Source organism: Epinephelus lanceolatus, chromosome 6 (assembly GCF_041903045.1).
Source record: "Epinephelus lanceolatus isolate andai-2023 chromosome 6, ASM4190304v1, whole genome shotgun sequence".
Classification (NCBI taxonomy): domain Eukaryota; kingdom Metazoa; phylum Chordata; class Actinopteri; order Perciformes; family Serranidae; genus Epinephelus; species Epinephelus lanceolatus.
Window position 1 is genome coordinate 21842876 of NC_135739.1, and position 27400 is coordinate 21870275.

The 27400-nt window shown below is 40.1% G+C and overlaps 1 protein-coding gene across 1 annotated transcript; it reads left to right on the forward strand.

Annotated features, from left to right (window-relative positions):
• The first annotated feature begins 2233 nt into the window (after nucleotides 1-2233).
• On the forward strand, nucleotides 2234-19177 carry vtg3 (vitellogenin 3, phosvitinless). The gene is made up of 28 exons (XM_033621074.2): nucleotides 2234-2369; nucleotides 2615-2635; nucleotides 2735-2886; nucleotides 3458-3709; nucleotides 3798-3959; nucleotides 4056-4204; nucleotides 4296-4446; nucleotides 4594-4751; nucleotides 6571-6736; nucleotides 8530-8655; nucleotides 8793-9011; nucleotides 9501-9718; nucleotides 9818-9915; nucleotides 9989-10113; nucleotides 10201-10302; nucleotides 10391-10510; nucleotides 10620-10809; nucleotides 10931-11018; nucleotides 11465-11650; nucleotides 11989-12127; nucleotides 12220-12388; nucleotides 15451-15560; nucleotides 15652-15738; nucleotides 16041-16247; nucleotides 17937-18082; nucleotides 18295-18433; nucleotides 18553-18666; nucleotides 18894-19177. The coding sequence occupies exons 1-27, from the start codon at nucleotides 2330-2332 to the stop codon at nucleotides 18658-18660; spliced, it is 3828 nt and encodes a 1275-aa protein (XP_033476965.2). The 5' UTR covers nucleotides 2234-2329; the 3' UTR covers nucleotides 18661-18666; nucleotides 18894-19177.
• The last annotated feature ends 8223 nt before the right edge of the window (nucleotides 19178-27400 follow it).

A 27400-nucleotide genomic window follows, 5' to 3' on the forward strand; every position in this document is an offset into this window, starting at 1 on the left:
GCTCTTATAAACAGGGCTGTTTGCGGAGCCCTTTAGGCTGCGGCAGATTATAAAATTGGCATGAAGAGCAGCAATTCACCACACTGTTTGACTTTGTTGTATCCAGAAGGAGAGCTTTGTGATGCCAGGGGAACGGTATATACGTTTTAAGACATGGAGTTGTGACAGATATTGAAGAAGTAAAAGAGCAAACCAGGCTGCATCTGCTCTGCCTTCGCTCCACGTGGCTGGGTTTCACAGAGGGAATAGATGTAGATCCCGCTGGGTTTATCCCTCCGTTCAGCTGTGAAAAACTTGTTTACCTCATTTTCTGAGTGATTAAAAATTAGGCTTTAACTTCACTATTTTTTAATACTTAGAACAGACTGTGTTGAGTTCTGTGCAGTGGTGGAAAGGTACATTTACTAAAGTATTGTACAAATTCAAGGTACTTGATTATTTTAATTTTATGTATGTTTCTTTTGCTTCACTGAATCTAAGAGGCAGATATTCCATGACATCTGTCTGACAGCTTGAGCTACTTTTTAAATTTTCCATTCCCTTCCTGTGCAATGAAATCGATGTGTCTCAAGATGTGTGAACTTTGACTGATTTTATAAACTGAGGGATAAAATGTTCCTTTATAGACTGAGAAAATGATCCTACTTCTTACCAGGGACAGAGCCAGACGTTGTTAACACTTGGGGCTTAACTAAACCTAGGAGGGTCCAGGGGCATGCTCCCCCTGCTAGATTATTTCCCCCATTTTATGGCAGCTATAGGAACTATTTTTCAAGCCATTTAAGATGATATAATGCCTACAAATTGTACATCATTCTAAAAATTCAAAGGAAAAAATCATCTTGTAGCATCTTCGGTCTATTTCTATTTGATCTCCAACTGCATTCATCATTCTGACACCATAACACAACAAATATTGAGGATGACTTATTTTCACTCCTGCCGCCTAAAAAGAGGAAAAATTTGTCTGATGTTAAATTAAAGTTAAATAACAGGGTAGAAATCTGCTATGCTGGAGCAGAGCTCACAGAGTGACTGTTTATCTAACAAAACACCTACGTTTGAATCCATGCCATATTAATCCGAGTTGCTCTAATTGCAAATCGAGGATCCTCAACAATGCCACATAAATGTAGCCTTCAATACTCTGAACTGAATGTGACGCCAACAGAAGACTATTTACTCAATACTAGATTTATGTAGGCAAAAACATAAAAGGATCAATACCATGGGCAGATATTGTTATCTGAATAATAAAGCTGAAGGTGTTTAAAAACCTAAAGGATTTTTGCGGGCTTTTGAGTAAGCATTCAGGGCTGGAGCTCCAGAAGCTGCCCCCCTCTGCTATTTCTCTGCTGCTTAAGCTAAATGAACTGTTTGAAAACTCACTCGGATCAGCTGGAAAATTCATCGTCACACTGAAAACAGGGCTGCTTTTCAGACTTTATAGAGGTAAGTAGTTCTTATAGAACAGAGACGCTAAAATGATCTTATAGAACATGACGCACTGCTGTAGATTAAACTCCCCAACATATAAAGTAGATAAATTAGCTCAATCTTAAGCAGTAAAATGCAACATACACATTAATGCAGCAATATTATTACTCAGTAACTTCATATATGATTGTAAAACACTGACAGGGAACATTTTACTGCACAATCAATTATTTTACTTGAGATACTTTAAGTAGACTTTGCTGATAATACTTACACACCTACTTAAGAAAGGTTTTGAATGCTTTTATGTGCAGTTTTAAGTGCTATATTGGAGGCAACTGGACTTGCTTGAGTTTCTTGAAGATGTTTCAGTTCAGTTCTGAACTTAAGAAACCTCTTAGATGAGGTGAAATGTCTTCAAGAAACTCAAGCAAGTGCAGTTGCCTATGATATAGCACTTAAGATTACCATGACTTGGATGACTGAGAATCTTCACCAACATTTTACGTGTAGTGGAGATTTTCACAGTGTAGTATTAGCACGTTTACCTAAGTACAGGGTCAGGATACTTTTTTCTACCACTGGTTCTGTGTCCATGGTTATATTTATTTATCTTTGAGCACAATCAAAAAGGTTAAATTGTCACTGAGCCGTCACGACAGCTCATTTATTGTCATTACAAAACTGTTGAGACAGTTCTCTCGTGTCACTCCGACAATGTCACAGGTCAACATGGCTCTCGTGTGTGTTTACTTTAAATCAGTCAGTTGTCTCAACCAGACCTATGTCCTGATCACAAGCTCTCACTGCAACCAGTTTCCCAAATCAAAACCCACGCTGGTATATATAAAGGACGAGCCTGAAATGTGATCTCCGACTCCTCAGTTTCAACATGAAGGGGCTCCTCTTCTGCTGCCTTGTGGCCCTGGCCAGTGAGTTTTCATTGATTAATTCATATGATTTTAGTTTTTAGGACGATATCACAATGCAGCCTCATAATTCTTTAACTTCAGTTCATTTATTTTTTATCATATATATATATTTTTTTAATATCTTGGGATCAAGTTGGAAATAAGTGTTCTTACTTTAACATGTTGTCCCCTAGATTGAACAAAATAACAAAATGTGCTGATATTCTCATAAATGCTGACATAATGTTTGATTTTTATTCCTTCAGCATGTCAAAGTGTCCGATACGGTGAGTGTTTTTATCATCATTGTAAGAACACAAAATAATCTTTTTCCAAAACTTTCCATAAGAAGTGAAATCGCATTTCATTTTGGAAACATATTCCAGAGCTCAGCCTGAACCCAAAGAAAACCTACGAGTACAGATATGAGGGAATGGTGAATTTTGGACTCGGGATGCCAAACCTTGCTGAATCTGGTGTGAGAATAACGTGCAAGCTCAAGATCGCTGGTGTGTCTGAACGAACATTCCTCCTTCAGGTAAGACTGACCATACATTGTTCTACAAACTCTCTCAGAATATGTTTTTTAAACTTAAAAATACTCATCGAGCATTGTTTCATAAACAGGTTGTTAATTACTGCATTTTTTCTGATTAATAATTCAAGTAAAGTAATTGGCATCGTATCATTTGTCATTCATTTTTTATTCATACATCATAAATACTTTGGAGGTCAATGTAATAAACATCTGTTGAAAGGTTGTACAGCCTGTAATCTCCCCAAAATAACTTTTTATGGTGTAAATATGACACAGAGTTCTTTGTAAACCGCCTAATAAGTTTAAACTGTTGAGATTTTGTTTGTTAGAAATGTCTGCATAGCAACAGTGGACTGTTTGTGCATCTATAACGCAGTACCTTCCTTTTTGTCATCTTCCAATCATAAACAGATGATGTGTTCAAATGTTGTTGGATATATATTATCAGTACATACACCTGCTGTGCTTCATCTGACAAAGAAAATTGGAGAGTTTTCATGTTGACTTGACAAATACTCGTCACTGTGGCACATGAGCACTAAAACATATTATTTCGATCTCTGGTTCAAAGCTTTCAGATTTGGCCTTCGAGGAGTTCAATGGCTTCCCGGGGAAAAACAGCTTTAATGCTTCCCCAAAGCTCACCAAGCATATTGCTGCCCATCTCATCAAACCCTTCATGTTTGACTATGCTGGTGGACACGTTAGTAACATCAATGCCGCTGCTGAGATTCCTGACACGATTGTCAACATTGTGAGAGGGATACTGGGTTTGTTCCAAGTCACTCTGAAGACCACACAGAGGGTCTATCAGCTCGAAGAGGTGAGTCACTGCTGACAAATAAACTGTTATCAATTAAACAAACAGCATGTGTAAAAATGTAATAAAACTTGTTTAACTGTGTTTGCAGGCTGGCATCCATGGCAAGTGTCAGAGTAACTATGCAACTGAAGAAAACGGGGAAACAAAGGAAATGACCATCACTCAGGTTGTGGATGTCATTAACTGCAAGGAGAGAGCAGCCATGTATAGAGGAATGGCCACTGCTGTGCTCGATGAAGTTGCCAAGCAGGTCTGTTTATCTCTCCGCAGATGCATCTGATTCCACAATTATAAATGAAGCAGACCAAAGTCAGAGCTATTTTTGTTTGTGTGTCCTCCAATCTAGAGAGGGGAATCTGTCATTTCAACAGTGAGATATGTTTACACAGTCAAGCCAACAGCAGAGGGAGGCCTCATTACCAGGGCTCATGGCCTGGAGCAGCAGCATTTCAGTCCCTTCAATGTGAAGGGCGGCAGTTTCAAGATGCAAGCCGTGTAAGACAAGGAAATATCTGCACAACACGCCTCTCACCCGTAATGCTCGTCTGCCATACAAATCGTCTGCTTTAAATAACTTCTCCTGCAGGAAGGAAATAGTGCTGCTCGGCGTGAGTGACACAGCGAGAGCCGTCACGTTTGGGCCAATGGAAAGCAAGGGCAACCTTGTTTACAAGTTTGTCAGCTCAGAAGTTAATGTCCCCATTATGATGCAGAGCCTAGAAGACCCAGTGCCAAAGGTGATAATGATATTCTGCTGCTACATGACATTCATTGGTCTGTAAAATCTTTCCTGATATGAGCAGGAAGCAGGAAGTTAAAATAAATACAGGATTAGCAGCGTTCAATTAACCAATTAGAGCTGTACTCTCTGTTCCTCTTTATAGGCTATTGAGCTGGTCAAGCATCTGGCTGAGGTTAATCGCTACCAGATTGACAGTGCAACTACAGAGGAGGCTATAAAGCTGTATCAACTCCTGCGAGCGATGCCTTATGAGGGATTGGAGGATATGTGGAAGCAACTTGCAGGAAATGAAGAGCATAGGTATGAGATTATCACACAGTGTGGACAATTATGAATTGTAAAGAAGAAAACAGGGCTTGATCAAGTTCTGAAAAAAAAATATTCAGAATATAACATAAATTTTAAATGTAAAATGTATGAAAAAAATATATGAAAAACTAAATTTGAAGAAAATATCTCAGTAGCAGCCACACCACTTTTTAAGGGTCTTTCACCAGGGTCATGTTTACATATTTAACATTGGAGCAGACGATATTTGACCAAATTTTTACACTTTACAGCTAAACCGAACATTTTAGAGCATTTTGAAATAAAAAAATTAGATCAGGGGTTCAAAATGTTTTGATAATTGTGGGCCATTTTAGCCAGCATGTGATTGAGGACAACAGTTAAAGTGTACATACTGTGACTTTTTAAAGACATTGTATGACATATTGTTCAGTGACTTTTTCTGACCTTGTTATGGCATGCTAACACTTCACAATTCTGCCTAAATAACACCCATGGACCATTCTAGTTTTTAACATTTTAATGCATTTGAAAGGAATGAAATAGAGAGACAATACAGAGTTTGACACTGATTATACCCACAACAGTCACGCAATGGCTTCTGCTGGGCTGCAGCAACATGACATGCACAAACTGCACACAGAACTTTTGCTAAGGTGGTCTGGTCTGTCAAGCTGTCGCAGTAAGCATGGAGCCCACACTGTAACTAACTGCACTCCCTAAAGAAATGTTACCATATTTTTGGAAAATGAAACAGTGATTCCAGAGAGAAGCAGACAGAGGGGTCTACAGTCTGTGTTTGAAGGATATATCCAGGATGTCAAACTGACTCAGCAGCAACAACAGGTTAAAAAGACAAAGATAGTTAGAAGCTAAAGCCGAACTATCTGAATATGAGCAAAGTTTCCCTGCTTCCCTTCACTGGTTCCTGTACAGCAGGGTCGGTCTTTGTTTCACTGTTATAATCATTAAAAAGCAAAAGCAGCATGTGTATACATTCAGTAGGCTATATCTTCAGTAGCTAGCTAGCTAACCCTACACTTTTCAGGGTTTGATTTTGGTTTTGGAACAAGGAAGAAACGTATATCTTTTTCCAACCTCTCCGGGTAACGAGTGTTATTAATACACGATGTGCCCCGGACACAACATTTAGCTCCAAATCCACAAAACCAGCCTGGAAATGAAGCAAATCTGAAACGACTGCATTAGAGTCAATGGAGCACAGCTGTGTTGTTGTCGGACCCTGGTCTGAGCCGGCTCGATGCTACGTTATGATTGGATTTATTTAGGGGGGACAATTATATTAGCTGCTTAAACTTGACTGTAACCAGAAATTCAAAAAGTATTTTATTCAGCATGTCTTTGTACCCATTAAGAACACTGCAGGAAGGTTTGAAAGTGAAATTCCTTCATAGATAACCTTTAACCAAGCTTTTCATTACAGTATTATAAGATGGAGAACAAAATAGTTCAAGGCCATCTCTCAAATCTGATAGTGATCCACTCAACAGAATGGTTAATTGAAGAGCATCCGCCCACTTAGTTCAGGAGGGATTTAGTCTGGCACGTTACCATCGATGAATGATTTATTATCATGTGAGGCATGATGACAGAAAGGTGATGGCTGAGAGACTGCTTCTCTTGCTCATTAAGATTTAGGTAGCAACTGACACTTTGTATTTCATCTTGTACATGTGCAATTAAATGCCACATCTGAACTGATCCTCACACTTTTATCTTTTCCATATCCTCCCTTTATTTATTTGAAGGATAATAGTTATCATAAGTATTGTCTGATTCAATCACTTTTCTTCTCTTTACTCGTTATTAGACGTTGGTTTTTGGACATGGTTGTTGAGGTCAATGATGCCAGAATCCTGAATTTCCTGGAAGCGAGGTTCCAGGCTCAAGACATATCTGCAACTGAAGCTCTGCAAACCCTTTTGCTGTCCATTAACCATCTCAAGGCCATTCCTGATCTGGTTGAGATGGCTAAAGTGAGTTAATCCTAACATATTGTTTCCACACAGTTTTGTTTGTGTCCATAATTTATGTTATACATGTAGTACGCCCCCTAGTGTTTACCCCAAGGAAATGCATCTCTTTAGTTAAAATAAAGATAGAAAACACAAACTGTTTAGAATAGCCTAGCTACTGTAAAGTCAGCCATTGCTTTATGGATTCCTGATCTGAAGCCTCAAGTTTGGCATTTTGATTATCGCCATCTTGTTTGTTTGGGGACAAAATGGACTAAATTCGGATGAGAAAGTGAAGCTTTGGATCTGACTTACACACTGTGGTGATGCTTGCAGACAGCCTGTCAGTCAATGTGTCCCGCCCTTATTTATGCTTAACTTTAAGCCTTATTAAAATGTAAACACGTACATTTGTCATAAAGAGGGAAATTAGCTGCAGAGACCAAAGCTGTTGTTGCACCAGACTGTAAATATAGTTATATCTGCTGTAAAGTTGGGCATTTTACATGGGCATATATGGGAATTGACTCGCATCTGGAGCCAGCCTCAAGTGGACATTAGGGGAACTGCACTTATTGGCACTTATTTTATTTATTTATTTAACAGGGATAGTAATCAGTTACTTAGCTGTACCAGAGTTAGCTATAAGCTAATTTTCATTTGTAGAGGGCATCATTTTTCAGCCCCAGAGGTTGCTGCCTGATAAAAACTAGAGCTGTACTCAACTCAGAATAATGTCAGTTAAATCAGATCTGGTTGTTCAGTAGTATTATTCAACTAATTCCTTTTTTCCTTGTAGAGTTTGATAGTTTGAACGGGGCTCAGTGAAATGTTCATGGTGACAGTGACATTCTTGAGATATACAGTACTAAACAAGTCAACCCAAGTTAATGCATGCTTACAATGTTAACAATGGATCAGAAGTGTGCAAAAAAATTTGCCGACACTAGATATCAAATAAAAGCCAGAGACTGTTTCAAATCAAGTTGCTGTGAACTGTAAATTCACCACTTTGAGCAGAAGACAAATAGACAAATATCATTGTCTCTGAGCCTGACCGGGCAAATTCTCTCTTCCTCCAGACAGCTGACAGACTCACTCTGGGTCTGGGTCTGCAGCTGACTATACTGGAGAGCAGCATGAAAGCGTCAAGCTAAATCTGGGGACCAAAATGTCACCAGAAGTACACAGGATAAATGACCATTTGACTTGAAAAAATCTTAACTGAAGGTTCTCCAACTATGATTTGAATCTTTGACTGTCAGGAGGCAGCCCTAATAGAAACTCTAAAAAGTCAAAAAGTCAATTTTGTCTGTTTTTCACTGTCTGATGGAGTATGTGCATGGGGCACTATCAAGACAAAAACAGGACCAACAGTGCATGGTAACAAATAAGTGAGGAGCTTGGCATGCCAGCTATGTTGCCAATATATTGTTAAAAGACATATGAACCATGATGCATGCACTCTATATGCTACACAGCTGGCATGCTACCAATGTAAGCTTAATAAGCTGTCCAACTGAAATAGCCTGCTAGCTTATTTGTTTTTAAGCCAACTTCCTGTGGCGCAGCAAAAGTTACAGTTTTCAGTCTACTCTGGGCAAATTCCAAACCAAAAAAACAGAAGGAGTTTTGCAAACACATTGGAGATCATGGAAGGTCCCATAATAATGAACGGCTATGGTTCAATTGCACACGTACACGGAGCTTTGTAGAAACGAGTTGTAAAGACAGAGAAATGGTTTGCATATTGACAAATGTCACCATGCAATCATAACAGATCATGTCAAAATGTCTCTGTCTCTCTTTCACAGATGTTCCTCAGCATGCCCTTTAGCAAATCCAGCATCTATCTGTGGCATACAGTGGTGCTTTCCTATGGCTCTCTGGTGTACAAGCACTGTGCCTATTACACACCTTGTCCAGTATCTGCTGTGCAGGTAATCAGACAGAGGAAGAATTTACTTTCCTTTGTACCGTAACTTCTCCTGGTATATGATGAGAATTATCTGTGTGCAAAATCATAATGTAGTCTATTTGTAACAACTGACTGCACATGTGTTTACATCTGTACTAGCCACTGCTGGACATGGCTGTGGAAAGTCTGAGGAATGGCAATGAGGAAAACATGGTCATCGCTCTGAAAGCTCTGGGGAACGCAGGTCATCCAGGCAGCATTAAAACAATCATGCGCTTCCTCCCCGGAGTTGCTGCCACCCCTGTGGATCTTCCACCTCGTGTGCTGAGTGCTGCCGTGCAGTCTATGAGACTCATAGCTGCCAGAGACCCTCACAGTGTAACTATATATATATAACATACAGGAATAAAGGCGACTTCTAAGATGTTCATTTATCACAGCTATATGCTAGGTTTTCATATGAATCATGTTTATGGTAATTGCATGCTCTGTGTTCCACAGTCGAGCTAAAAATGTAATTTTCTGATAAGGTCAAATTCAAATTGGCAATGCGTTTAAACAAAAGTGCAGGTTATTCTAATCCTGGAATTTAATTTTCTTCATTGTGGCAGGTAAGAATAATTTTCAACAATGTGAAAATGGCAAATCTGATTCATGCTATTGTCACGTTATCTTTGCATTGTGGAGATACACAATTATCTCCGTATTTATATCTCCAACATTTACAGTAATCTGGATTTTTAAAGTTCATCGTCTCTTCAGAAAATATTAGAGACGGTGTTGGAGGAAAACAGAAATACAGAGCAGTGGGTGGTTGAACGTGCAGTCTTTCTGAACTCCTAATCATTGTAATACTTGTGTTTTCAGGTCCAAGACATCACCTTGAATCTGTTCGTGCAGAAGAACCTAACCACTGAGATACGCATGCTGGCCTTCATGATCTTGTTTGACACTAAGCCATCAATGGCTCTAGTGTCCACAGTAACTGGACATCTACAGGAGGAAAAAGACCTCCATCTTGTCAGTTTTGCATACTCCTACTTGAGAAGCATTGCCAGATCCAGTACGCCAAACAACCAATTCCTGTGAGCATAACAAGGCAGTTATAACCATTATTGTTTATGTCATATTATTTCCAGTGTTCTCCAGCTTTTAACCATCTATTTCTCTGTTCTCTACAACAGCTCAACTGCCTGCAGCGTAGCCGCGAAAATCCTGGCCCCTAAATTCGGTCGTCTCAGCTATCACTACAGCAAAGCAGTGCGCATGGACTGGTTTAATGGTACGCTCAAATACAGATTCTTTGATTCATCTGAAACCAGTGCATGACGATTTGCTTTTTCCCCCCGATACAGATGATTTCCTAATCGGTACTGCTGCTGAAGTCTTCATGCTGAGAAGTGCAACAAACAACTTCCCCACTGAAATCATGTTGAAAGGAAAATTTTACTTCATTGGTAGAATTCTGCAGCTTCTGGAGGTACGACGCCATACACTGAGACTTTCATTGAAGATGAAGTGTCTTCCCAATTGTGAATAGTAATCTTCTTTTCTTTTTATGCTGCAGATTGGTGTCCGTGCTGAAGGACTTAAGGAGCTGCTTGACACCGGCATCCCTAGTTTTAAAGGAGATCTTAGTTTCAGTGACTTCCAGGCTATTCTAAATGTGGTGAGTGAGCTGTATAACTATGACTTTGAGGCAAAAGCAGAACTGTGCTGTGATGTGTCAGCTATGTGTTGTGCTGTGCCATTTTCAGCTTCAAAACTGGGAAATTCTGCCCAATGATAAGCCCATCCTGTCCGCCTATTCTCGCGCGTCTGGACAAGAGTGCTTCTTTGCTGATCTTAACAAAGCAACCATTCAGGACATCATCATGGTGAGAGAATAACTGAAGAACAAACATTAGTGTCGAAGCACAGTCAACAAAAAGGACCATGTGTGTACAAAGCCTGTTACATGCTGTTCTCCTGTGATCCTGCCCGCAGGCTCTTAGTCCTTCTGCAGGGAAAGAGAGCCCTCTGTGGGCTGTGATCGAGAATCTACAGAAGGGGGTGTCATGGCATCGGACAAAGCCGTTCTTAATCTTTGAGGTTCGCTACTTCCAAGCTACCACCCTTGGTCTCCCCCTGGAGATTAGCAAATATTACGAAACCATCAATGGGATAACAGTTAATGGTGAGAAGTCAAATCCTACAGCAAAGGACCACCTCACAAATTGACTTAGCACTGGTTGATGACTAAAATTATTATTTCATTTGATGTAAATCATTTTTAAAGTCATTTTTTTCTTATGCAGCCAAAGCCACAGTAAATCCACCACTGACTGAACATCTTGGACAACTGTTGACTTCTGACATTTCACTGGAGTCTGATGGTTTTATTGGGTAAAATACTACTTCCATCATGTTAAAGGTCCAGTGTGTAGGATTTAGGGGCATCTGTTGGCAGAAGTTATATATATTATACATAGCTATGTTTCCATTAGTTTATACTAATCTGAATATAACAGTTGTTTTTGTTTTCATTACCCTGAGCTGTTTATATCCACATACAGAGCAGGTTCTCTTACACAGAGTCTGCTATGTTGTTTTGCAGTAGCCCAGAAAAGGCAAACCCTAACCAAACACTGGCTTTAGATAGGGTCAGTCATGTTTTTGTGTTTTCGCGTCAGCCATCGTAGTTCTCCTGCAACCTCACCTCTAGATGCCACTAAACCCTGCACACTAGACCATTAAGCAATTATCACAGAAAGCAAACAAAATTGCTTTTGTATACCATTTATAGCCATATTGTGGAGTTAAAACAAGTGAATTAACCTCTTCTTTTTTAGTTTCACAAAGGATTTTTGGGTTTTCTATGGGATCAACACAGAGCTGTTCCAGTGCGGTACTGAGCTTAAGAGCAAATCGCCCATTGCTATCCCGTGGAACTTTGCTGTCAAGATTAATGTCAGAGAGAAGAAGTTTCAACTCGACATTCCTTCATGCAAAAAAGAGTTTGAACTCTTTTCAGTCAGGTATGTTTTAGGCATGTAGTAGGAAATGGTTTCACATAAGGATCACAATCTTGAATTAATTCACAAATTCAAAATATTAATTCTTGTACTTCAATCAACACATTTTTCCTTGCTAAATGGAGAGCAGCACATCAAGACCAAACTTCTGTTTCATATTGCAACTCTTGTCATGCACTGCTCTGAAGTAAGAGCCTGAAAAAGTTCCTCTTACCTATATATTGAGTCGAAAATGAATGGGACTCAATGTATGCCATGTGGTTTATACAATTGTGCTTTAAGTGTTATAAAAGTTACCCATAATGCAGTCAATGTGCCATGTTTTCTTTTCCAACCAACAGCTCCAATGTGTACGCAGTCTCCAGGAACATTGAAGAGCCAGCTTTGGCTAAAATGACTCCAATAATGCCCACAGCCATTGATTCCAATCATGAAGTCGTCCGCAAGGACCCCACAGTTGTGAGGCCTGAGTCAGATGAGGTACAGTCATCACCTTTGTAAGATTACTGTTAATGTAAAAATAATTAAGATTTACAGAACTCAATCTTTGTAATTTTCCCCCAATCCAATAGATCCTGGCAGCAAACACCTGGCATCCAATATCCAAAATGTGTACCAAGAGTAACATTTATGGAGCTGGTCTGTGTGTGGAGTCTGAGTTAAGGAGAGAGTATTATCACGAGGAATACCCCCTCTACTATTTCCTGGGATACACCCACATGGCATTCAAAGTAGTCCCAGGTATGCACAACAAGTCCAACACATTCATACAATCCAAAAAAACATCACAAACGTATATGGCCTCAAGAATGTAACAAATATTTAGCAGTGCAAGCAAAACACTGCTTAACCAGCCCACTCTAATGGAAAAAAACACCACATTGGTCAACTGTGCAAAGAGCTTATTACGATCCTATACTTACGTTTATTGTAAGGCAATGCCCTCTAGTAAATATTAGAGGAGCAGAGGAGGAAGTCATGTTATGTAGCATAAAAAGCGACAAAGTCCATGACATGTTGTACAAATTTTAAACAACCACAGGACTTTGACCCAGGAGACTGGTGTTTGCATCCCACAGTCAGCTTTGACTTCTTTTAACAACATTGCCTAGTATATAAGTGTAGCAAGCTTCGCTATCTATGTTAGTGACATAACTAATAATGATTACATAAAGCTAAACCAAGATGTTTTGCGTAAACCTAACCAGGGAGTGTTGGAGCGAAACTACAACCATTTTATGATGTTAAGAATGAGCTTAAAATGACCATTAAAATAGTAATAGATGTAGTTTTGGGGCTGGTCACATGACTTTCTTTTTTTTAGCTGGTGGAAATCGACATAGTCTGTCATTTAGCTAGGAGAGAGCATTGGCTTAAACTTGCATGAGACACAATGCACCTCTGGCAGGTTGTGTTCAGTAGTGTGCTCTGCTGCACCTGGAACCACACACAAGAGTGATGTCACTTTGTACTGACACACTTGTACATCACTGCAGCAACTTAAGCTACCAGAAGTCTGCAAGAACAAGATTTTCATTGAGAGTTAAGATACTCTTAATTGTTGTTTTTTATGAACTAGTACAGTGCCTGTTCAAAACAGGCCAGGTGTTTGGCCTGGGGTATTGCTGCTTGATCCTTTTTCAAGAACTACTCATTCAAACAATTTCACACTTGATACTCTTCTTCTTGGGGTCCTGAGCAACACACCTGGACCCCAAACAGTTTCAGATTTATTATGATGTTTGGATATGACAAAAATGAATGATGCTGCTGTTCTAACTGATTGTACAGAAGCCCCCTAGAGCACTTAAATACGCATCTCAACAGAACTTGCTGTGTACTTCTATCTCAGAGGAAAACATTGCACCACTACATATGCCTGACAGAGACATGTTACTGGTTACATTGCAGATTCAGAATTAACTCACAAAATATAACGATTAACTATTCGTTATATTACTTTTTTAGTTAGACCCCATAAAGTTTGTAATTCCGTATCTCCCCTAAATACAGATATGTGTCTCTGTGTGAATATCAGGCTAATCGCTGGTAAGTGTAGCTAATGCTGGGTAGCTTCTATTTACCTGGTGTCTTCAGTTGCCTGTGACCGGTATTTTCCCGAGGCTCTGCCTACAAGTCTGTCACTCGTGGAGCAACATTTAATCCACAACATATCCAGGCACAAGCTTCATTATGTCTTTGTAGCTGCAGCTTCCACCATTAAAATCCAGTTTTGGTTGTTTAGCCAATGTAGGGCTCCAGCTAACATCTGCAGCCAAGAACGGCTCACCTTTGGTGGGGTGTATTTCCTGGAGCTTAGCGTTGTTGTGCTTTCAGACCGGAGGTTTGAGGATGTGTTTTTTTGTGGTAAGAGTTTTAGTCCGACTACAGCAGCAGTGTTCTTGTCATCTTTCCTCCCAACAAAATCAAAGTATTGGGAATAAATTTTCAACCATTAAGGTTAACGTTTTCAAGTAGCTAGCTGCTTTGTGACGTGCGTGCGCAGCACGACGGTTAGGAAAATGAGCCCGCTGATGTGATCTGATGTGTTTCAAGTCAGTAGTGATGTGATAACAAAAGTAACGTTGGTTTTAGAGTAATTGTAACGTTATTACTGAAATTTCATTCGTAATTAGTTACACTACTCGTTACTGGAAAAAGTAACATTATTACTGTAACGCGTTACTGTCCAACACTGGCTCCACCATAGGCAGATGTTAAGTAAAGGTACATTGTGTTGATTATTCCTCTTTTACTCTCTTCACCTTAAGTGAAAATTTGAATGCAGTAGCCTACTTTCGTTGTGTGGTATTTATAGTTTTAAGTTTAAAAGTTAATAGTTTTACTACTTCTACTTCTACTATTTCTTCTACCACTGCAAATACTAACATTCCCAGTTAAAGGATGGGTAGACAGGAAAGCAAGACAGTGTTTGCCTGGGGCCCCCACATCACTAAATCTGCCCCTGAAAATAACACTCAAGTCACGGCTACTCACAATCAGACAGTGAAGAAGTAAGAAAGCTGAAGTAAGCTAAGCAGTTGTATTAGTTTATAGAGTAGGGCATGATTTTTTTTTTTAGTTATTCAGCTTGCGGTCACATTGTTAGTGTTGTAAGTTACATGGCAAATGTTCACACTTTGAGATGCAATGGCAGAGTTATGCTTATCCTGTGGGCAATCTGCTCGTGCTCATTGACTCCAGGAAAGTGAAGACAAACTTGGTTGTAACATTAGTACATCCAGCGTCTGAACTGCAGTCAGTGAGCCACAGCTAAGCCGGTGTCGTGCCAGGGTAACTCGACATGGCTGACATGCTGCTCGCTCTGCAGAGCCCAGCGCTTCTTTGGGTTCAGAAACACAAGCTTTCATCATGAACGTTACATAGCTTATGCTTGAAATGTTTGAAACATGGAAAATCTCTGGTCTCTTTCTACATCTGTGGAATGTACCATAGCGAGCGATACAGAATACTTGCATAGATGAAAACGTGCTGCAGAGGCCTAAAGCCCCCAGTGTCCCTGACACTGTAGAGAGCCAAATTTGACAATGCACATCCTTGGGTCTTCAGCATTGCACCTGCCAAATGTGAAGTAGATTGGATGAATGGTTCCTGACTTATGCGAGGGACCCACGCACATACACACATATGAGATTTCCTGCTTGTTTTGGTTTTGCATAATGTTTAAATTAAAATACTTTTACAGGAACCACTGAAAACAGACACTGGATTGCATGTTGCTGTGTTGCCTGATACATTTCTTTCTTAACTCTTTCCTAACGTAGCCTGTATACCTTTATTAGCACAGGCAATCAAAGCTGTTGACAAAATCCACTTTGAGGTTAATGCTGGCCCGAGCAGAGACCCAATGAGTGCACGCCAACTGCTTGAGACTCTGAGGAGGCTTTCCAAGGTATTTGGCTACCCTTGCAATGTTATTATCTGTGCACCTGCTCTGGTGTTTAATCCATTCAAATTCTCCTGTTGCTTAATTGTGTTTACAGGAAGCCACCCAGCGAGTAAATCTGACCTCTGATTCAGCCTCGAGCGTCACAGAATCTCCTCACAGCCGTCGTGACAACATAATGGAGGTACGCTCACACATGCTCCACAGAGAGTGACCCAAAAATGTTTGCACTGAGCAGTCATCATGTAAATTGTTTCAGCTGTACTAATGATTCATGATCCCATCACCATGAAAATAAGTGGTTCAAGTTATGACTGCAGCTAATTGTGTGCATGAAGCACTCCATAGAAAGTGTTGCTTTACTGTCATATACGATAAAAAATGCTCAGGTCCACACATGACATAAGATGACTGATATGTTGCACATTTGTACGTGATGCACACCAACCCACAGCGCACTGGACTGCCTTCTATCATATTCCATAGGGTTCGGACTCAACACCTGAAGCTGTGTTCAATATCAAAGCATTGGCCATGAGTGGCAACCAGAAGCCCGAGGGTTATGATGCAGCCTTCTACTACACACCTGAGGCAAACATTCAGAACACCCAGCTGATTGTGTCCCAGGTCGGGGAAGACACCAACTGGAAGATGTGCGTTGACACCACTGTGGATGCCCATGACGAGGCAAAGGTAGATATACAACACACGGGATACTATTTTATTTCTATCTGTGTGCATTAAATGTCAGAAGTTTAAAGAATAATATTGCCATTATATTTTCCCTGAAAAGACTAAAATAATAAGTAATTGCTAGCCTTAACCTTTAAAACATTTAAAGAAACAGTGTGTAGGATTTAGTGGCGTCTAACAGTGAGGATTACAGATCGCAACTGGCTGAAACGTCTCCCATGTGCCAGGCGTGAACTCTCAGCCAAAGTATCCGCAGAGGTCCCTTCCTCTTCAAAACAAACAGACCCAGTGATTTAAACCAGTAAAAACCCTTATTAACGCAGTTTCACATAAGAAAAAAAAAAATCACTATTTTTACGACGCCTTTTGCTGCTTATTACAGTGGCTGACGCGAAAATGCAAATGGCCCTATCTAAAGCCATTGTTTGGTTTGTCTGTTCTTGGCAACCCAGTCTCTCTCCTAAGTCGTCAAAATATGGTGCTTTGGCAGTGACTTGCAGCGTCAGACACTGACAAAAAAAGCAGTCTTTTAACGTTGTCATGATACGCAGCCATTCGTCGTTACATTTTAATGGTGCTTAGTGGTGTCAGTGGGAAACACAGCGGGACAAGAACGACAATTAAGGCGGCGAAAGTGCGAGTAGAGCGGGCAGGTGTGGTGGTGGATTGGTCCAACAAACACCGACCGCAACCCGCAAGACTATAAAGCCAAACCCAGTTCTTTTTTCCTAAACCTAACCATGTGCATGTGTTGTTGGAGGAAAAACAACGTCACTCTGCGGTGTTACACTGACATACTGTATTTAATTTGAAAGAGCCTCCATGTAAACATTAAATTTCCTGTGAAAACGGAAGTGTGTTTTGAAACAATGCATGTAACAGGCAAAACTTGACACGGTGTCCCGGAACGTCAACGACCAATGCACCCAAGATACCTTTCACATTACGTCGGGACTTGGAAAGTCCATGACAAACGTCGATATGTGATGAGGTCGGAGTGAGAATGTGTTGCTCTGGGCCACTGTAGAAACATGGCAGTGCAACATGACAGACTCTGTGAATGAGGACCCACTTTCAATGTAGATATTAACGGCTCATTCTAAGGTAATGAAAACACAACGTTCTTAATTTCAGGTGATCATACACTAAAAAAAACATACATATTAAACTATATTCCATTTCTACCAATATATATCCCCCTACATCCTGCACACTGGACCTTTAAAATCTAATAACCAGCTACATTTCATCCAGCCACCATCACTATCTCTTAACCTTTCTCAAAATAGACAAAGTTTACCAAAGTTCAGCTTCACTACATAATGCATGTGAAGGTTGCTCTTAACTGCCAGACACATGGGTACATGAATGCTGACACACGACTAGTGCTATAAAATCTCTTTATCTCATGGCAGCCTTGTAAATGTCTGCATACTGCATTTTATATATTTTAATAGAATCAAAAACATCATAAAACAGATCCACTTGTCTGTTGTTAGGATATATTTAGCCATATAAATCTGTTTAAATACACTGTCTACAAACACACTACATGATGGTTAAATTTCGACATTAAAAATCCTACTGATGGCCAGTTAAGGTATTTTATCATATTACACATGGAGGCTGAAGCCAAGGGTTTTGTTTGTAGAGACTTCCTTCATGATTGATCTCTTGTGTTTGCTCTAGGCACACATTAGATGGGGAGCTGAATGTCAGTCCTATAAAATGTCAATGAAATATGCAACTGCACATCTGCCTGGCTCCAAGCCAACACTCAAGGCCAAAGTGCACTGGACCAGGATCCCGGAGAGCATGGCGGAGACGGGCAGAAGGTGAGCCTCGGTGGAAAAAAGGTGAAGTTTGTATCAGGGAAGATAAAATGTGAGGAGTAAGAGGAGAGTGAGCCGGAGAAGAAGGAGGTGAAAGATGACTTCGACTCGCTCGCTCTGATTTACAGAGCACGGTGGAAACATTTTCTGTGTTTAAAATGATGACACAAACTGGTGTGTATTGTTAAAGGAGTTTTTTTTTTAACCTCTCCCAGAATTGAAAGCTACGTCCCAGGCATGGCTTTACTTCTCGGCTTCTACCAGCAGCATGAGAGAAATGCCGGGCAGGAGGTTTCTGCATCAGTTGTTGCCGCCTCAGCAGACAGCGTCGATGTGAAGATTAAATTCCCAGAGGTATTGGTGGAAACATCCACAACCTACATTTTTATGTAAAACTTGTAAATCCTTGCATTGTATATAACCTGCACTGACTGCTGTATTTACATGGATGTATCATTCATTCTTGTCATTAGTACACAGTCTACCGCCAGGCTATTCCGGTTCCTCTGCCACCTACCAGCTCTCTGGAGCTTCAGCCCAACATCACAAACACCACAATAGGCAGCTTTGGACGTGCATAAAAACATGTGAGCTACATAAAACCAGTTCGATTAAGCATAATTGGATGTTCATACTAATTTTCTGTGTCTTTTTTGAATATTTTATCATTGTGTGTGTGTGTGTGGGGGGGGGGGGGGGGGGCAGTGGAGGATTGCGTTGACAGATTTCTATGCAAAGCAGATGAGCAAAAACAAGCAAAGAGCTGTTTTCTTTTTTTTTTTGCTTGCTTTTAAAAATATGTTTTGTGCTGCAGAAAGACAACAAAGCCCAGATGGGAGCCAGATGCCTCTTTTCACAGTGATAACGCCACAACCAAAATCTCACCACCATGATGAAAGTGAGGATCATAAAAGATGCATCAGTAATCCGTCAGATGTCACCAGTTTGGAAATAACCTGTGAAGGTCCTGATTTATTCATCTGAAATCCTGTTAATATTTGAAGGCCCTCTTTTAATGAAATATTGTGTAAATTCATGCTTCTGCCCCAAAATATTGTAGCTTCATAACACAGGATTCACTAAAACCTGTTTCAGCAAGTTTTGTTTTTCCTCTCTGATCCTGTCAATATAAATCTGTGCTCCATCCAAACATTGTGTTAAATCTGTGTCCCAGGATTACAACCATGACAACATGTAATGAAGCTCCACCATGTTCAGTTTTGTTAATGAACCAAGAAAGTTTAAAAAAGCAGCTGGACTGCTGTTACGTCTGTGACCAGATTAGATCATGTAAAAATACCTGGGGGCCATCTTTATTCTTTATTCTTTATTCAGGATCCCCATTAGTCATTACTGCAGTAACGTCATCCCATCAGTAGACCACAAGAGCAAACCATTAGAGACCATAACTTAGGCTCATAGAATGATATGTAACTGCATGAACTATATGTGACTGCACAAAACATGGTTGTACACTGAGACATCACCCAAGTGAGTGCCACAAATACACATAACCTTCACAAATGTTACATCATATGCTGGTAAAACAGATTTCTTTTTTGATCATTGGTGCTCTTTGTTAGTATAGTGGTAATTTATTCCAAATCGACATGGCACTGAACATTATAGTTTTCTTTAATGCACTGGTCTACGGTAAGGGTAGTGAAAAGCTTCTCATGCAGGCATATCTGGTTTCATGATGGTGTCTATCAACAGCGTATGTTATCTGTGAATATAGGCGTGCAGGTCTTCTTAAGGCACAGATATTTCTAAAATACTGGATCAGGCTGTATGCCAGTCTGTCCTCCACCCTCATCCATCCCCTCCACACTGTTCCTCACAGAGCAGTGAAGGACAAGACAAACAGCTCTTTTTTGAACAAGCTGGACAAGGTCTTGTTTCAAGGCGCTGGACCAGATTGCTGGACAGTAGTCCAGGTGTGATAAGACTAAAGACTGTACTAGTTTAACTGGCATCTCTGTTAAAAAAAATAAGCACACTTTCTGATAACTGTAAAGTCTCTACTCCTTTTAGCAACCATGTTATTAATGTGAGCTGACCATGAAAGAGTTCCCTCAAGTGTGGCCTCTTTAACCTGCTCAATAGCTACACCATGCAAAGAGATGCACAGCTCTTGATGTGCTTGACCTGCTTCTTGCATTATACAGGTTATAAAAACACAAAAGCAAACGCAACTGTTTCCTCTTTTAGTAAAAAAGTATTCAACTTTCCCTGGCTCATGAAAGCGACAGGCCTCGCTGTCGACTTTAAGCTTCCTTGCTGTGGCCATGTCTGCTATCTAGAAGAAAATGTCTTTTGCTAGGTATTGTAAAACTTCAATTAGTAGCCCAGGTTATTATTTGCTTAAATCACTGAAGGCAACAGGTTTATGTTTGCCACAGGCGTCTATATGGTAGAGGCCTTGAATTTCTTTTACGCAAAACTGTTGCTCAGCAAAGATGGGAAATACAATCAAATTCTTTATTTGAACCAGTACGAATATTACTTGTACAAAAATTAGGCTTTGAATAACATTTTAATTACACATCATTCGATGTAGCTGCGATGGACCCTTACGGACTAAAGGAATATGAATAACTTACCAAGCATGGCCGTAGCAAGCTATGAGGTCACCGAGGTCCGGACCTTGGTAGAAATTTCAAAGAGAAAAAAATAGAAGAAGCCCCAAACAGCATGGTAAACATATTAACACAACAGACAGCTTTATTTTTGAAACGACACAGGAAGTTATCTGATGTATTGGCGGAAGGCGGAAAACTTGAATTCAGTTGACAGGAAGACGACGATACTGCTAGCTGCTAGTTTTTGTTTAACTAAAATTTAAGTTCTTGCTAAGTAACGTTAATGCTAGAAGCTTTAGCTGTGACACAATGGGTTGAAAGCTACTGGCTAATCATGCATGATGTGAGCTCATTAAGTGCCATGCTCCCGAAGGTAACATTATTTAACGTTATGCAGGTGGCTAGTTCATGATCCAATAAAGTTACAAAAGGTTAGGTGGTGTAGAAACTATATATGTATATATATATATATATATATATATATACACACTTATTATGATATTCCAAATTACTGTATGGTGATGCACCTGTATGTTGTACGCTAGATTTGATTGAGGTGGGTATTTGCTATATAATGCACTGGGCAATAAGAGCATCCCTCTATCTATCTGAACACTATTCAGTGCCTTGAAGCCTTAAACCACATCAAATACTGTTGTTACATTATGCAGCCCTTTATTCACTTATTTGAAGAGTACATGACCTCACATGTTTGTGTCATCTACTATTTATCTGTTGTTGTTGCATTACTCTTGCTAGCCTAGAATTTGATAATAATCACGTGCAAATATTCAAACCCTTCATTCCAAAATATCTTAAAGCATTATAATGTTATGTAATCAATAAGGTCTAATCAACCTCCTTTATTTGTCAAAATGCTTAGCTACACTAGGCTAGTAAAAGGGAATGGGCATTTAGTTGGGATGAGGCTTTTAATTTAAGTTTTATGGTAACTGTTCATTTGCTTGTTTACCGTTGTCCTGTGTAGTTCCTATTTGGAGCATGTCTACAAACTGGATGATAGGGTTGCTGTCGTGAGATACAGAAAAAATGCAAGGTCAACTTTGATTTACGAATATTGTGTGACTGGTCACATACTGTATAGTATATTTTAGAAAACAAGCTGTCAGTCAGAAGTCCACAGTTTGCCCTCGGGCCTGACTTTGGCCATCCCTGATATATGGTATGACAGTAACTGTGGTGTAATCTGAGCTCATTACTAAATATTCCACAATATTGTTACGTTAGGCAACGATCAGCAGCACTGATGACATCTCTGGAAATCCAGATCAGGTCATAAAATCTTTTGATTCAAGTGTCAGCCTTGTCTGATGCTAACTTTGCAGCATTTTTTGTATTTACCCAAAAGAAAACAGAAAAAGCAATTTGTATGACGTTATATTTGCCAATTCTAATTTTCCTTACAAAATGTAATTGATGGAGTGGAAACTGCACAAAGCACAATCCAATCGGCTGGCAGATTTGTCTGCTCAACCAGCCATTTGGCAAACAAACAGTCTTTGTTAACAGGTCCTGTTATTCTCTAAATATCCCCTCTGATTGTCATAATACTGAATGTTGTGGGTGAGTTTTGGATTCAGCAAGCTGGATCATAAATGCCCTTTTTGGAGGATTTCTGCAGAAAGAGACGGATGTTTACAGGGTCTGTGTGACCTGCTCTGTTTGTTTGGTCAACTCACCCAACAGGACTGTTTGCACATATCAGCACACAATGTCACCGTGCATGCCCTTAAAGTTCACTGCGTCTGCCACACAAAGCGCTCTGTGCCCTCTGTGAAAACATGTCAGATGCTTATTGGATTGTTGAACTACATTATTTAGAATGCAGAGATCTGAAAGTAGAGGTATTGCTTTGTAGACGGATGAAAGATTGCATGAACAGTAATTGGCGGCCCTGCTCTGGCCTCTACCCAAATCTCAACTTTGAGTCGCAACAAATGGGATGTGTCACTAGCCAAAGATAATGATTGCATCCTAACCAAAGACTGGTTGTACTAACTACTCCTGGCTCGGCTCCTCCTGCCTACACTGATTCAGCCAGATGGTGTGGAATCGCAGAGAAAAGACACCGCCATCAAAAGTCTGAACAGGATGAGCACAATTATAATGGCGCCATTATGTTCCATTTACATCTCTAATATCCTGCGGGCTTTTAAGTGCCGGTTGACAGGCTGATTGCGAATCTGTTGTGCCTACGTCAAGACTCACATCACCCTCCTGTCATATGGAAGATCGGGATACTCTGACCTTGTGTTGACAGGTGAAATCAGCTGGTTAGAAAGCATTAGTGAATGATTGATCAGGTCATTTGGAGGAGGAGGGATAGGCCATCCCCTCCTTTTTATTGCTGCTCACTCTGTGATTGTGACTTGCCTCATTAGGCAGACTATACCAGCCCTGCTAAAAGCCATCTGAGGGTAGCTGATAATAAAAACCATGGCTACAGACATTTTTGTCCAATTGGAGCTATTACTCCGTGTTGGAGGCACAAAAAGTCAATGCAGCTGAAGAGTTTTATCATAAAACCCACTAGTACAACAAGTGACACTTCTTTAGAGGAAATAATTAGGGGCACTTTTTGAACAGATGACGTACGTTAGGAAGAATTAACATCCGTCTAAAGTGTTTTAAAAGATGAAACAATATGCTGTAAAATATAATTCCTAGAAAAGTCCTGTTTTTTGGCATTGACAACAAGGGAGCATAATCCCGTGGTATGCATGTGTGTGTGTGTGTGTGTGTGTATGTGTGTGTGTTAGAGCGTGAGCACTAGAGGACAGTGTTTACCAGACATTAAAATATGCCTGGCACAGTGCTAAAAGCCTGGCACCAGTATTTGTTCAGTTCACAGAGAGGGCTATGCAGTGGATGTTGACACTTTGAGGATAAATAAACATATGTCTTGGCACAGTCAAAGTGCTCCTGCGACTCTGTGGCTCGCAAAAAGAGGACACATTTTATTCTGATATAAAAATAGAAAATAAAATAATTACAGACTGTCGATATCCTTTGCACTCCTATTAAGGCAAACTGTCCTCACCGCAGTATCTTAATGATGCTTTTTAGTCATAAACAGATAATTATGGTTTATGTTTTAGGGATTTCACAGTTGCATGAGCACTGTCATAGCTTAGCTGGTACAGATTACTCATTAGCGAGGGGAGCTGGTGTGGTGTCAGGTGAAGAGGAGCGCCAGCGGATGATCAATTGGGTCATTCGGTAGGAGCCATAAACCGGATTGCTTCTTCACCAGCACACATGATCTGACACAAACTGCCTCCCCTTCTAATTTAAGGTACACCGAAGCGAGGCTCGCATGCAGGGTGAGATGTGAGTGGGCGAGACCGGTGACATCACTGACATTATCACTGACATTACCAAGTGGGCACACCTAGTCACTTCATGACACCTCTGGAGGGCTCAAAATGTGACACCACGCCTGCCGCTCGACTTCCACTGAGCTCACATCATTTCACCGTTGCTCTGATGAAACGAGCTCGACGCCACGTTCACTCGTGTTAATAAGAAATCTTATTGCTCCGCACCAAAACAGTTGTGACATGCTTTCAGGGAAGGGCAAATTCATTTTGAGACTTGGCTCCTGAGAAGCTCAGTACAGCACAACCTCTCATTTGAAACATCACCGTCATCTTAAGAATATGTTTATGATCGAGATCATGACACAGTTAAGACTTGTTATGTCAATATTATAATAGGCCATGATTACCATGCTGTGTTGTTGCTGTTATTCTGAATAGCAGCAGTGGTTGCAGCCTCTTTGGGGCTTTTGTGAAGACAGGACTGCCAACTGAGGTCAGATGGCTGAAGTGAGATTTGCATGCCACAGGCTGTAAGAGCAGCTGTCTGAAACACAGAGTTTCTATTGAGCCAGTGCAGACACTGATCATTAGAGAGGTTCATAAGCAGCCTGACGGCTACAGAAATATAACTTCACAATAAGTGGAACATTCAATCATAATGCTCAATTGAAGATCTTACATCAGTCAGCAGCGAGCATTTATAATGTGAGTGCTTCTGTTAAGTTTCCATTTTGCAAAACTCTCCAGAAATTAAAGCTATTCATATTTCACTTGACAAGTAATCTGTATATAACTGCTCACTGAAAATTAAAATACTATCTGTGTTTATCTTTATTTAGATAATATGTGCAAGGAATTGGCGTACACTGTCAGGTTTTGAGCAAAGTTTAGAAAATAGTTGCTCTGATAGAGTCGTACGGGGCCTTTTTGTTGCCAGTTAATTAAGCTCAGTGGTTTATTGTGGAGTAAAAAAATAGATAAACAAATAAATAAAACAACAGTTCCTCAGTGCCTGTGTGAAATTAGTGATTTTTGTGGTTTGCCCAGAGCTGTCAGAGTTGCAACAACTGCACTGCTTTTGAAGCAGGGATGTGTTTTAATTGCATGCTGGAACAGACTGCAGCCTCATGCGACCCTCAGCAGGACAAACATTTTTTCAGGAAGTGAACAGATTAGTGGATTATACATTTTCATTGGAATATAATTGTTATATTTCAAACTATGTTCTGGTGGATCCATCAGATAATACACTGACTGTGGGTACCCAAAAAGTAATTAGAAATGTTTGATGTTTCCAGAATTCCACAAGATCTGTTTTTCCGCAGGCTGTGAATCTTATTTTGGGTGTTTCTTCTGTCATTTCTCCGTTATTACAGAGTCTAGAGAAAGAAAGACACAGTTGAGTTTGAGGAGAGCTGTCATTTTATAGTCCCCATTCTGCTGCTGAGTGGCAACAGAAGGTGCTTTCGTTGATGAAAGGTCTATTGTTAGGAGTAGATGGTTAAACAGACCATAACAAAAACTAGATTGAACAGTTTTGTGGGAACAATGATGCCAAAATATAGATTTTTTTTCAACTGGTGAAAGTAGTAATACAGCTAAATTCCTAATGCACAGAGCCATATATAAGATTTAAGATCATATCTAAGATTTGAGGCACTTGTGGTGGGCTTTTTGATAACCCAATTGCTGCAATAGCTTCCTGTAGTGATGATATCGGGCTGCACAGACTTTATATATTGACAGCACATACAGTAGTGATGACTCTAAAAACTGAAATTTCTTTATTGAAATGCAACAGCTCAATAGAAAAGAGGTGTTTTTATGACTGTCTGTGTTTCAATCTGTGTGCATGTACAGATGAAATGGTTACTGGTGTCACGATAAACCTCAATAAAATGACATGGTATTACTGGTATTATTGTTTAGATTTTTAATTATCGTTAAAACCATGTTTGATTATGGTGCTTTAGAAAACTTATAGTAAAAACTGTACAGCATCAACCAAAGTTGGCAACAGTCTCCTAGACGCAGATAAGCAGCACACAACATGTTGGAAGGCAGTGACAGCGCTCTAGAGTTTTTTAGCCTTACTGTTCAAAGCAGGGGTGTCAAACATACGGCCAGGGGCCAGAACTGGCCCACCAAAGGGTCCAATCTGGCCCACTGGATGACTTTGCACACCTAATAGTGATACACTTGTGAAGGCTAAGAGGTGGCAGGTTTCAGGAGCAAGTTAAACACTGAGTAGCTTTCTTCACGTGAAATGCAGCTTCAGAGGCTTTTCCACCCTGACCAGAATACAGTTATTTTCTTTAATCTTAGCTTGGTGTGGTGATGTCAGGTTTACGTCATGGGAGGGGAAATTTATAGAAAAATGCACAGTGAGTAGTGGACTGACTGAATGTGGAGAAATGTGAGACATACTGTTAAAATTGCATTTATTCTTCTGAAGACAACACAGGCTGTTTGTCTTCTGTTTTGTAATTGAATTAGTGTTTTTAAAATGTACTTCTTTTAACAAAAAAGGGAAAATTTTGGAGGTGTTTGCTATGAAAAGAATATTATGCAATGGTTTTATTGGTCTGAGCCACCTGTGATCTATATGGGCTGTATGTGGCCCGTGAGCTAAAATGCGTTTGACGCCCCTGGTTTAAAGAGTGGGTCAGGCTGTTGTCATGCACCAAAATTTGTGCGGATCCTATGTAATCATGATCCAGTAATGTAGGTATAACCCACGTATTTGGGAAGGCTGCAGTCATGTGACCAATGTGCTGACGGGAGTAAGGAAGGAGGCAGTCCCATAAGGTGGCAGGTTGGGGTGGCTAAAACACAGGACTTTCCCGGGGAGACTGGTGTTTGGAAACATGTGAACTTTGGCTGATCTTTGAGTAATTTAAACATATATCATCACTGTGTCTCTTTTCCTAAACCTAACCTCCATAATTTTACGTTTAGAATGTAAGTACATTTAGTAGGTTACTTTACGTTAAGTGCATAAGGTAATTCATGGGGCGCTAATTTCAAGGATCTCATATGAACGTTGTATGAGGATACATTGAGTGTGTATGAAGCAGGTAAACCCAATGATGCAACTGGTCCCTTTTCCTCATTTACAGTGACACAGACACACAAGCAAGCACTTCAAAGGAACTGGTTATGCCCCGATATAAAATGACACCTGGTGACAAAATTTCAGTCAGTGTCAGTAGATTTCTTTTTCATGTTTTAAGCACAATACCATAAGAACACTAAACCATGATAATTTTGGTCTCTATAATGGTGATAGGAAATTTTCATACTGTTCCATCTCTGTGTGCATGTCTACTGATTCCTATCTAGAAGCACAAATACTAACACAGCTTCTGAGGCAGCTTCTGTAATATTTGTGGGAGTAT

Coding starts and splice junctions, on each gene's coding strand:
- vtg3 (XM_033621074.2), top strand. CDS start 2,330: ATGAAGGGGCTCCTCTTCTGCTGCCTTGTGGCCCTGGCCA. Junction 3,960..4,055: donor TCGATGAAGTTGCCAAGCAG/GTCTGTTTATCT, acceptor CCTCCAATCTAG/AGAGGGGAATCTGTCATTTC. Junction 18,083..18,294: donor ATGGCGGAGACGGGCAGAAG/GTGAGCCTCGGT, acceptor AACCTCTCCCAG/AATTGAAAGCTACGTCCCAG.